The sequence below is a fragment of the Anarrhichthys ocellatus genome, unplaced genomic scaffold (assembly GCF_004355925.1).
Source record: "Anarrhichthys ocellatus isolate YVR2014 unplaced genomic scaffold, GSC_Weel_1.0 scaffold81, whole genome shotgun sequence".
Classification (NCBI taxonomy): Eukaryota; Metazoa; Chordata; class Actinopteri; order Perciformes; family Anarhichadidae; genus Anarrhichthys; species Anarrhichthys ocellatus.
The window spans coordinates 561,355-573,763 of record NW_022280111.1 but is presented as its reverse complement, the minus strand read 5'-3'; the positions used below and the strand labels follow the sequence as shown (position 1 = coordinate 573,763).

At 44.3% G+C, this 12,409-nt stretch overlaps 2 protein-coding genes across 2 annotated transcripts in view; one reads left to right on the top strand and one right to left on the bottom strand.

The window, feature by feature from the left end:
• Positions 1-49: 49 nt before the first annotated feature.
• On the bottom strand, positions 50-1,641 carry tpbg (trophoblast glycoprotein). The gene has a single exon (XM_031874527.1). The coding sequence runs from the start codon at positions 1,186-1,188 to the stop codon at positions 61-63; it is 1,128 nt and encodes a 375-aa protein (XP_031730387.1). The 5' UTR covers positions 1,189-1,641; the 3' UTR covers positions 50-60.
• Positions 1,642-3,597: 1,956 nt separating this feature from the next.
• ibtk (inhibitor of Bruton agammaglobulinemia tyrosine kinase) overlaps positions 3,598-12,409 on the top strand; it is a 44,362-nt gene continuing 35,550 nt past the window's right edge. The window contains exons 1-12 of the mRNA XM_031874497.1: positions 3,598-3,777; positions 4,581-5,490; positions 5,664-5,760; positions 6,455-6,579; positions 7,904-8,014; positions 8,240-8,410; positions 8,696-8,813; positions 9,226-9,406; positions 10,169-10,292; positions 10,610-10,787; positions 10,980-11,133; positions 11,608-11,989. Coding sequence (XP_031730357.1) covers positions 5,167-5,490; positions 5,664-5,760; positions 6,455-6,579; positions 7,904-8,014; positions 8,240-8,410; positions 8,696-8,813; positions 9,226-9,406; positions 10,169-10,292; positions 10,610-10,787; positions 10,980-11,133; positions 11,608-11,989 — 1,965 coding nt within the window. The 5' untranslated portion in view covers positions 3,598-3,777; positions 4,581-5,166. The remainder of the gene's footprint in view (positions 3,778-4,580; positions 5,491-5,663; positions 5,761-6,454; positions 6,580-7,903; positions 8,015-8,239; positions 8,411-8,695; positions 8,814-9,225; positions 9,407-10,168; positions 10,293-10,609; positions 10,788-10,979; positions 11,134-11,607; positions 11,990-12,409) is intronic.

Below are 12,409 nucleotides of genomic sequence, written 5' to 3'. Positions count from 1 at the left end.
ATATATATATATATATATATATATATATATATATATATATAGACAGTGTCCCGTCCTCGCTCACACATCCGAATTGATGCTCAGGTTGGCCAAACGCGGGTCAGAGTTGATCTCATACCTGTAATGGTACCCCTCCATGTGGTCCCTACAAGCGTCCCGGATGTTGTAAATCCACCGCTTGATGCCCTTTCTATTCAGGTAGAGCACCAGCAGGAATATGATGCCGATCAGCGCCAGCACCAGCCCCAGGAAAACGTACGAGGTCTCCAGCACGCCCTCCATGTCGCCCAGACACCTCAGCCGCGACTGCTCCACCTGCAGGAGCGGCTGGCGCCTCAGGGCCTTGGGTTCGGCGCAGGTCAGGTTCTGCGCGTCGACGACCTGGGTGGTGTTCTTCAGCCACAGCAGCGTGTCCTCGAAGAAGCAGTCGCAGCGCCAGGGGTTCCCCGCCAGCCGGATGAGGAGGGTGGGCTTGAGGCCGAGCTCCGCCAGGGTGGCGTAGGGCAGGTCCCTCAGGCTGTTGTCCCTCAGGTCCAGGTCACGCAGCGGCGGCGCCCTCAGCGTCCCGTTCTGAACAGAGAGGATGGAGCTGTTCTGCAGGCTCAGGGTGACCAGGTTGGGGAGTTCTCTGAATATGTCGTCCGGGAGGATCACAAGGTCGTTGTTGGACAGGTCCAGCACCGTCAGCTGGAGGAGGTGTCCGCTCTGTAGGACGCTCAGGACCGAGTCCATGAAGGAGTGGTTGTGGAAAGACCTGCTGAGGTTAAGGAGCTGCACTTTGTTGTCCTCTGGGAAAGCCCTTTCGCTGAAAGTTTGGATTATGTTGTTGCTCAGGTCCAGCCGCACGAGGTTTGGCAAGTTGTCAAACACCATTGCGTCCACGGACTCCACCTCGTTTCCGCTGAGATAGAGGTCTGTGAGCATTTGCAGGCGGGTCGGGAAAGAGTCCACCCCGACACGGGAGATGTAGTTTCCCGTGACGAACAGGAACTTGGTATTGGCCGGCAAAGAATGCGGAATCGCGTCCAAGTCCTGGTTTTGGCATTTCACCGTTTGCGAGACGCACAAGCACTTGTCCGGACAGCCGTGGCAGGACAGCACGGCCGCGAGGAGAAGAAGAAAAGGCACCACTCCGGACATGTGTGCTCTCCCTCGGATTTCTCCGCACGACGTGCTCAACAGGCGCATCTTGGGTTGTACAAAACGTGTGTGTGCGCGCAGACCGTCCGTAAAGATTACTCTACAGCAAACCGACAGCCTTGTTCTTCAACAAGGGAAAGTTTCTCCCCACCGTGGCTCTCCCGCCTTTATCCTTTCGAAAACGGCTCCCAGTTCCAACTCAGACTCCATATAACTACCCCCAAACCATCCTTGTGCGGGAGAACTCTACGTTTCCATAAAGGTGGTGGACGAAGCTCGCAAACTTCGAGGTTTTCCCTCTTCGTTCGTCTTCCCAAAACCTCAGGCTTTTATCATATTTTTTTCCCCCAGTTCCCCGCTAAAATAATCGAGTCCGATTCAGAATGTCGAACTGGCAAATACCTTTACTCAGGCTGCTGGTTCCGAGACAGAAAAGCCCTCGCCGTCTCCCAAAGGTGCCATGTATCACCACGTACGTACTTCCAGCTCGCTGCTTTCCTAAACGCTGGGAGTCTGGAGGAAACGACCAAACACAGCAGCCCAGTGCACAACCATCGGAAGGAGGGAGCGTACCATTTTCAAGCAAAAAAGGGGGGGGGGATAAAAACTCTTTCAAGTTTCGTTCAGATTTTGATTTTAATTTCCCCCTGACCTTTTTTATTTTTTATTACATTCATCTTAACTTGACAGCTAAATATCTGATATGAAAATCAGAACTAGTTTTCCCGAAATGAGACCAATACTACTACAAGCATACTAGTGCTGCTTCAGAACCTGAGCTAGGGGTCCATGGACCTTAGGGGTCCCTGAAGGGTCCCTGAAGGGTCCCTGAGGGAGCTCCTGTGACGTACCACATTTACACAAAAGCAATGAGTTTTGCAATTCCATACAAACCATTACCAACCACAACCATATTTTCAAATGGCATTTCTTAGAATAAGATGTGTTCACTAGCCCATCCACGTGTAGGGGAATGAAAAGGTTTGTGGCTCCTGAGGGGAAACTATAGTTTGATCTATGAGGCCTATCATTAGATTTGATATCCAGGCCAATTCAGCTCAGCGCGAGGCTGTGCGGAAAACACACATAGACTAAAGGAAATGAAAAGACAAAATAAACACATGAATCATTCAATCCACTGATGATAGTGTTACATCACTGAACCCATACTTTACTAGTACTCATTAAGATAAGCCCCAATCCCTTTTAGGATCATTGAGGATGTTATGGGTCTCAAAAGCATAAACCCAATGAAGGCAGTGACAAAACAACATAATACAGAACCTAATAGACAACAAGCTCATAATAAGAGCAAATGAAAGATGAGTTGTTATCATTTGAAAGAAAATTTTAGGAACTCCTGGATGTGAGAAGAATGCACTTTCTAGTTTTTCTCAATCCAGTATACAAAAGTGCTTTTCGGCAGCTGTAAATAATTCCTCAACCAAAAGATAATGAAAAAAACGTGTAAAACGTTATAGCATCAATGGTTCAATAACATTCTATTATTTCAGATAACACTACGATTGTCAAATTCTTTTATCTCTTTACATGGTCTGTATTTTTCACATCCTCTTTTGAGAAATTAACTTGAATGGCAACCTTAGTTGTATAGTCTGCTAGATTGTGCGGGATTGCATTGAGAAGCAAAACTGTGCATGTGTTCATGCATGACAGGCGAGGGAGGGCGTGCTCATCAATATGTCATATTTGGAAGACCCGGTATAGATCCCAGTGTAACCCTAGCTTTGCCCTCCATTGATCCCCTCCTATTCTCAGCCGCGGCCACTGTGACAATCATCTGAGTAATTCCATGAAACCTGAAATGAGGCTGAAAGTGATACTCCACCTGAAGTCTATCTGTTGAGTTTGAAACCTTTGAACTGACATGATGATCTTGTGAAGGATCTGCAAGCTTTTTACATCCACCTTTTATGCCCACACAACTGTATAGGTATAGTATGCTCAAAAGATCGAATCATCTTTATTCTTTATTAAAAACTCCTTTAATTTACCATTACATTAACCATTATTTGTGATATTTGTGCAGAAAGTATTCTAAAGCAAACCATTTCTCTGCTTCTTTTGCTCCTTATTACATAGAAACATAGGCCAGTTTTGTGAGAATTTTAATGTCTGTCCATTAAAGAGTAAATGGCATTAACCCTTTGTGAATTAATTGTAAATTCATCTTAAATGGTACAAGAAGTGTTGTCTCCTTGTATAATTTAAGATGAATTCACAACTATGTTTTTTTCTGCATCACACAAATAAACTTCGAAGTTATATTTTCCTTAACTTTCTACTTATGTTCATAATGTTAACCCTCAAATGAAAAAGATAGAATAAAATGTCCTATGACATCATAGATACAGCAACAGCATACTCGGAGCACAACGAACAAACCCCCAAAAATCAACCAATAGAATACTGCGATGTACACGCCCTGGCCAATCAGAAGGCTCGAAAGTAGTGAAGGTTTTTACCTAACCTGCAGGGTTTCAGCGGCCCTGTCCTGTCAAAATTAGCACTAGTGAAAAAAAAGCCCAGCGTCTCCTGCTCGTAGTAATGACACAGTGGATGTACGTCGTTGATGCAACACGCTCCATGTCCTCTTTTTACTTTAACTAGCGGAAGGTAAGAAATGATACAACGTTAAAGTCCATACCAGCTTGCTATCGCTAGCTTCGGTGATGTGTCAGTCTAGCTGGCTTAGCTTGTAGAGCGCGAGCTAACAACACAGTTGACAAACCCGACGTTGAACTGTGTCGTTATCGTTGCTTTTGCTCACAGCAGGTGTCTTGTTAGCTCTTAACACACAGCACATTATGACGGGGCTTGACGTGTGACGTTATCCAGCTTAGGCACGGTTAGCTAATACATGAGTGAAGTAGTTAGCTGGCAGTTCTGCACAGCCTGCTAGCAAGTTTGTCACATATGTTGGAAAAGACAGTAATTTATGATTAAGATAATTCTACGTAAGAAATTGGCTCGCAATGGCTTCAACGCCCCAGTTATATTACGCAGAAACCAAATGCGTGGTTGAGTTGGGGTGCAGTTGACATGGATATTAACAAGCTAATGGTATTCAGCTAACTTAGCCTGGTACATAATCTTGCTGTTTAGTCAACAATGAGAACCCCCCCTTGGTAACGTTGGTGCACTATCTTCATGTTAACATTATCTACATGCAACGTTTAAATTCGCCTTAGTCTTATTTGCACAGCGTTGTCAAATAGCTGTGTGGCAAACCTGTCAACTCAGCTGATCTGTGCTCCGCCAGCATGTAATTCGGTCAAACTTGCTCTGACCTTTGCATCTCATCTTACTATCTGCACCCTACACAGCTGTACTTGCATTTAGTACTTTGCAAGTACACAAAGTGTGACTGTAGGCCTTCGTTTTTGCACCACTGACTCCTCTCAAATTTCCCCCCTCAGGTGCACTCTACAATTATGGAGTTTTGAAAAGAAGAGTGAGGATTTTGGGGGGAAAGGGGGCCTTTCCCCTCAAGTTTGATGGTTGGACTGCTGGACGAGGAGGTCGGAGGGCCGTTGAAATCTTTGCCTTTTGTAAATTATTAAAAGAGTATTTAGAGGAAGAAACTATTTTTGCTAACATTGAAATCTACAATTTTGTATAAAACACAAGAGTTTTTGTATTTATTGAATTCTTGATGCCATCGAATGCTGCATGCACCTTAGTTTGTGTCCAACTCTTGGTTGACATGGTGGACTGAAACCAGTCGCAGAGAGGCTCTGGGGTCGCTAGGGTGCAGTGGAACCTCAACACAAGCACAATTCTAGCACTCCAAACCATCTCCACCTTTTGCTGACGCACGTTTTTTTCTTGATGTACTTTTTCTTCTTGTAGAGCAGCTCTGTTATAGTACACCGTATTAGTGACGGCGTTTTGGATTTGTTACATCGCATTGTTTTGTTTTTGAGTTTTTATTTGCGACTGTGGGCGGTGGGCTGTGACACAAAAGGGAGGAGGGTTCACTGTGAACATTTGGAGGAGGTCAGGATGAGTCTAGCACTGCCGGACTGCACCCCCAAATGCCGCTCGCAGCAGCATGCGGACGAGGTGGTGGCGGCACTAACGGGCGGCTCTGAGGGGCAGCTGCGGGCGTTCTTGACCTCGCACTGCCACAACGCCACCACCTTGAGGGATGCCTTCGGTCGCACAGCCCTGCACCTGGCATCCTCGCTGGGAAAGAAGACCCTGCTGGAGTGGCTCCTGGAGAGTAGGAATGCTGACCTGATGGTGAAGGATAAGGAGTCCGGCTGGACTGCTGTGCATCGCAGCGCTTTCTACGGACATATCCACTGTCTCATATCGCTAGTCAAGGTATGTATTTAACGTGGATCTCCAAAAAAGTGCTATCGTCCCATTTACCAAATGAGTCAAATAATGCAACAATATGGAAATTCTAATGTGGTGTCAATAAAGGAAAAGTTCAGATTATTCCTTGCTCATTTTGACTTCACTTTGAATAACTTTTTTTCTCGACATTGTTTCAGCACGGAGGACTTCTCTCCACACAGGACAAGGAGGGTCTCTCTGTCCTGGACCTCACAATGAAGGACAGACCAACACACGTTGTGTTTAAAAACACCGGTAAGGAAAGCTGATGACTTCAGCGCTTCAGTTGAGTTGGCTTTATCTGGCACAACTTCTCCTACCTCCTAGATACACGAAGGACGGAAAAGATGTAGAGAGGTCAAAACTCCAGCAACACTTGTAACATACAGAAGAACTTTATTGTGAGGCCAACACGTTTGTGCTTGTGGCCTTCATTGGGGTCCTCACACACCACAATACCAAGACATTTCTTTTTGTTGACATTGTCTTGCATCGATATGACATTGGTGGTGAAACTATGGAACAAGAGTCACCGGGCTTATTGGCATCATGGTGACTCATTCTGTTTAATGATGTATTTCACACTTGTACATGTATGGGATTTAACTCTCCCTGTGCTACGTCACGTGTTTCTTGCCATAATGATTTGTACTCTCATTCGATAGAGATGATGTACTGTGGATGAACAGGACATCCTTCTGTTTGATCTGTTCTCTATTTTAGCTTATTGTTCTCTTCTATTTAAATGTGTCTTTTTATATGGCACTTTATTTATTTTCCTAGCTTTTATGTCTTATGCAAAGCATTTTGACATGCCTTGTTGTTGAAAGGTGCCATACAAATATGCCTTTGTCTTTTAATTGCAGAAAAGACCACTGGTTAAATCAAGCTTCAGGTGGCGGCTGTGTTGTGGTTGTTCATGTAATTTAGTTTTTCTTCCTCATTACAGACCCAACTGAAGTATACACATGGGGAAACAATACTAATTTCAGTCTCGGGCATGGCAATCAGGAGAGCCGACAGCACCCTGAGCTTGTGGATGCGTTTGCCAGGACCGAGGTTTACATCAAGCAGGTAGGCTGACAACACGCCGTTGTTGTTGTTGTTGTTCCGGCTCTCCATGGAGTAGAGGAGGTGTTTTCCTACAGCGTAGGGATTCCCTACCACAAAAACCACAGTCGCATGTATCGCACCAGTAATGACCTCATGCTTCAACTCTGTGTCAATGCACATGGGTACTCCAGATAAGGTACACCACCTGGGTAAACCAGCAAAACACTCCCTCCCCAGAGTCTGATATTACACAACCTTCTCTTCATAGTAAATCAGCTGTTGTAAAAAAAATACTTTGAAACCTTGCTTGAAAGTGTTAAATTGTACGTTTCATAGATAAGTGAAGTTAGTGGCTATACAGCCATGGCATCAGGAAAAAATACCCGAAACCCTCAGTAATGTTGTTCGACTGAGTCAAGTAGAGGGCAGGGTTTGTGCGTCAGGCGTGGACTGATTGGTCTTCATTTGTGACTTTGTTATGCCAGCCTGTGCATGGTTGAACTACGCTGCTGCACTGTGCCAGCCCGACTACAATTTCATGCATTTGTCATGTGGATCCTGTTAGTGTGATTAATATAGCTGCTGGCACCAGTGCAACTACCCCCAGTGGTGTGCGTAGTGTACACACCAGATGCTAGTTATAGTAGCTTAAGTAAAGACTGTGTTAGATGTGTTGTCATTGTAATCCATTCTTAACACTTTGTATTTGTATGGGGTTTGTGTATTTGTGAGGAAATGATTAATCTGGGCTTCTTGTCCCTGTGTTTTTGGAGTTAACCGAAGAAACCCCGTGTTTAAGGGATTTCTTTCTGACATACAGGACTTGTCATGCAGACTAATTTCATAAAGCCTAGTTGGGGACGGACAGATCTGATTTCATGACCACACAATGACCCAGTGCCGCTGCATTTAGTCTTTGTCTTCGTAGCCCAACCCGACAGGTGCCAGAGGTTAAATATTAATTCCACAAAGACATGTTTTTAATTAAATGAACGACGCTGGTGTGTACGCATGTGTGCGAATGTCCACATCAATGTGATACTTTGGGAAACATCCCTGCGCCCTATTGAAAGCTTGAGGGTAGCAATGTATTAGTAATGATGTTTGCTTTTCCACTTGTGCCCCGGCCTTTGTTGGCATAGTGTTTTACTATCACTACAAGAGGGCTTGGCTGAGGGACATGGAAAGAGATGCATCGCAGCCTCTGCTATGAGGTCCAAATTATAATGACCAGAACCTTTTTATCAGCACAAACTTCAGACTCCTTAAGAATAGAATATGTTGTATTTTAAAATACTGATTAAAAAGAGACGGAAACGTGTTTTATCTCTTCTTCTCTCTGTAGGTGGTCCTGTGCAAGTTCCACTCTGTGTTCCTGTCCCAGAAAGGCCAGGTGTTCACCTGTGGGCATGGACTGGGAGGACGACTTGGCCATGGAGATGAGCAGACTTATCTGGTGAAGCTTGTTATAGGGCGTCATTGAAGTGTGCTAACCCTCACCCTATATTTTGAAATTCTGTAAATGTGTCCATATAGCAAATATAATGTACAACTTCAAAGCTTGTTTGTAAATATGAATCAATCAGTTTCATCATGCTGTCATGTTGTCCAGCTCCTGCCGTACCACAGTAAACACAGATATGTTTAATCTAATCGTTCTCCTTCTCACTGCTCCCCACAGGTTCCTCGCATGGTGGAGGGTCTCATGTCCCATCACTGCTCCCAGGTGGCGGCAGCTAAAGACCACACAGTGGTGCTGACGGAGGAAGGCTACGTGTACACTTTTGGCCTCAACACCTTCCACCAGCTCGGTCTGGCTCCTCCTCCTGCCTCGGCTCATGTCCCCAAACAGGTAAGAGGTAGCAGGGAGGGTGATGGAAAGGGGCCGATGACATTTTGCACTGCATGCGACGAGCATTATTTATGTGCCAAATGAGATTGTGGTGAATGAAATATATTTCAATGTGCGGGTGTTTCTTCAATCTGCTCTTTGTTTATGTTTTCAAGTATTATTTTGAGATTGATGTGGTATGTTCTACAACCGGTACTTTGATAATTATCGTTGATGTTAAGTTTAGAAACTCTTAAATTCTGTATATGATGGTTTCAATGTCACTATGATGTGCTGTGTATGCAGGTGTTCTCCAAGACGCTGAGAGGCAGGACGGTGATTGGAGTTGCAGCAGGAAGGTTCCACACAGTGCTGTGGACCAGGGAGGCCGTCTACACAATGGGACTCAATGGAGGCCAGCTGGGTAAGTCTCATTGACGTGTCGGCTAAAGCCGGTGTTGTGAGAGAAAGTGGCGCTAGTAAATTTGAGCAGATAAAGGCGAGACCCACAGCCTGTGTTACACAGATAAAGGCGAGACTCACAGCCTGTGTTACACTAATGTGTAAACATGCCAGAGTAAAAAAGAAAACAAGATAAAGCTAATACTTTTAGCATGCAAGCATGACTAATGATGTGTTTGAAATGGTAGAATGGTGCAAATGTTTATTTACTTCTGTAGGAGGTTTGGTGAGGAGGAAAGACCCTCCATGTCAGAGGTGGATGACACAAAAGGCTATTATGAGAATCTTTTTATAAAGCCTTTATTAAACACACACACTCGCACGCCGTCTATGGACATCTTGACTTGTTAAACACATTGTTTGTTGTTATCCAGGTTACTTGCTGGATCCCAATGGAGAGAAGTGCGTGACAGCCCCCCGGCAGGTGTCTGCTCTGCACCACAAGGATGTCACCATCGCGATGGCAGCAGCTAGTGACGGAGCAACGGTGGTCGTGACGGAGAAGGGCGACGTCTACCTGTTGGCCGACTACCAGTGCAAGAAGATGGCTTCAAGGTGAATGGGGCAGCGGAACTTACACCACGGCCTTTAAGATTCCACTTCATTAAAAGACTTGTAACAGTCACTCCGTTACATCACACAACATCAGCATGACCTCAATTTAGTTTTTTAAATAACATTCTGATTTTTATCAGAGCAATAAATTGAACAAACTGGTCCATAATCCGAAGATTGCCTCATCCACCACCCACCAAATTGCCAAACACACGTACTTCATTGATTCTGAGCTGCTCTCTCTAATATCCAGCTTCTCATTGCAGAAGTAGTGAGTACATTTCTTGTTTAAGTCCAGACTTCATTCCAGACTCAAGACTGCATTTTGCCAGGCAAATGTAAAGATGTGATCTCTGTAAAGTTCGTGCTCTCTATATTCTTCAGTGCTCATAGATCCCATTTGATATGTGCAGCATTTTCAAGCCGCCGGAGACACTGTCCGCTCTGCCTCCGGTATTCTAATCAAACCTAATTTGAATGGCAGCAGATGGCAAATCATCCCCTAAACTGGAAATTGTTGCCTCATTATTTGATTTGCTTAGTCTAGTGCTGCAAATATCTCTTTGTGGGGCTAAGTGCACGCCTCTCTGTTAAAGAGCACTGACAACATTGGATCCACTCGAATGCAGATGTTCAAATGAGCTTCTTCCACCAAGAAATGTGGATTTTCATCCATAGATGGACAAATGGATTAATAAAGTATATTATATTTAAGTAATTTTAGTCTGTTTTTTTTTCTTCTTTTAATTATTAATTTTTCAGGCAGTTGAACGTCAAGAAGGTTCTGGTCAGCGGTGGGAGTCTGGACCACCGTGTGGTTCCACAGATCCTGAACGAGGGAGGAGGGGAGAAGCTGGCCATCTTGGCATTAGATGAAGCTGGGAGGGTACGTGCATTTAGAAAGTACTACAGGAAATGCTTTTCACTCATATTTAGGCACATGGTGCAGACAAGCATCACTAAATCAACTGGCCTAGATCTATCGTGAGACAATAAAACTTTACTTAAATCTCACTTGCTGTTCTAACATTTAGAAACTGAAGCAGAACTTCCCCTGTTGTTGTCTAGCTATATGGAGCATTGTAGACAGTTATACAATACCAAAGCAGGCTGGTCTATATGGGGTCCTATAAATATATATGGTGACTAAGACTCGTCTGTGTAACGTTCCTTAAGTTTCCTCCGTTTCCGTCCTTCTCTCAGGTGTTCTGCTGGCGGTCCTCTTGCAGCTCTGTGAGACAGTGCCGGTGGGCGTATGGCCGTCAGGTTTTCATGTCGGACATCGCTCTCAGCAAGAACGGCATGATGTTTGTGACTCAGGAGGGGGAGGGCTTCAGTGGCGTGTGGGCTGGAGAGTATAGGAAGTACGGGGAGAAGAAAGGTGAGGGATTGAGGAACACGGTGTGTTGAATCATCAAGTTGGCCAGTGCTCTGCAACTGTCCCAAACTATTTCAATAGTTTTCATTAGACTTGTGACCAAACCTTAGATTTGTCAAGCAAATGTTGGGGGTTTTAAGAAGAACAAGAGTATATTTGTTTTAAATGTAATTTACATGCTTCTTGTCATCTCAGTGGGCAGCGTGGAGGTCTGTGGCCATTCAGATGCCGGGACACTGTATGAGAGGATTCGCCTGGAGAAGCTCCCGTATGTCCACAGAGCTGTCGGCATCACCATGGACTCTAAAGGCCGAAACTTTGGAGTGCTTCAGTCCGACCCCAAAACGAAGTACGTTCATAAGTCTGTCTAATTTGGTTATTTTGTGCGAAATAGTGAATGGGTTAAGAGCATTTCGAGAAATGACTGAGTCAAAGACGTACTTCTATTTTATGATTCATCAGCATTAAACCAGTGATGGGAAGCAAAAAAGAACTGACTTTAAAAGCAGTCTCTCCCCAGGCACTCGATAATGATTTACCACAGAATATTATGTTGGAACATTTAGCCAGTTCGGTATTGCACACATTAGAGGACTATTTATCTTATCTGGCTGGGTCTAATTGTCTTTAATTTTAGATCTCTTCCCTGCTGATAAAGTACTCTGCTTTATTGGAGGCGGTGTTGCAAGCTTCTTGCACTCCAGTTATCAGTCATTTGTCAGAGATTATACTCTTTTCTGTTTGTGTTCTCGCTGTATGTGTCCAAATGTTCATCGTTTTGAGTTATATGCTGCAATGATGTCCACCCGTGTCTTTGATCCAGCTTGTACGAGATTCCCATCATTTCTCCGTCCTCCTTCTCCCAACACTTTCGGCGCCTTCTGGACGAGGCGGACGAAATGGACCCCATCCATGACGTGACCCTCCAGGCCGGCGATCGCACCTTCCCCGCCCACAAGTACATCCTGGCCATGAGGTCAGAGTTCTTCCGGAAGCACTTCATGTCAGAGCACGAACTCGACGAGGAGCTCGACGGAGAAGTGAGGAAGAGCGAGGACGCTGTGGGCTGCGATTTGATCATTTTGGAGAAGATCACGCCGGACATGCTGGAACACGCCCTGCACTTCATCTATACCGACTCCTGCGAGCTGCTGGTGCACGGGGCCCGGCCGAGAGTTTCGGGGGCCTCGTCGGGACAAAACCAGGTGAGGAAAAGACAAACAAAACCCGCAAAGTGTCATTCACTTTAAGTCTCCGCAACATGATTCGGATACACGGGATTTCAATCTCTATATCTATCTATCTATATCTATCTATATATATCTATATCTATCTATATCTATATCTATATCTATATATATCTATATCTATATATCTATATCTATATCTATATCTATATCTATATCTATATCTATATCTATATCTATCTCTATCTCTATCTCTATATATCTCTCTATATATATCTCTATATATATCTCTATATCTATCTCTATATCTATCTCTATATCTATCTCTATCTATATCTATCTATATATCTATATATCTATATATCTCTATATCTCTATATCTCTATATATATATATATATATCTGTATGTATATCTATATATATATCTGTATGTATAT

Bases quoted from the DNA above. Each gene is read 5' to 3' on its own strand.
- tpbg (XM_031874527.1), bottom strand. From the start codon at position 1,188: ATGCGCCTGTTGAGCACGTCGTGCGGAGAAATCCGAGGGAGAGCACAC.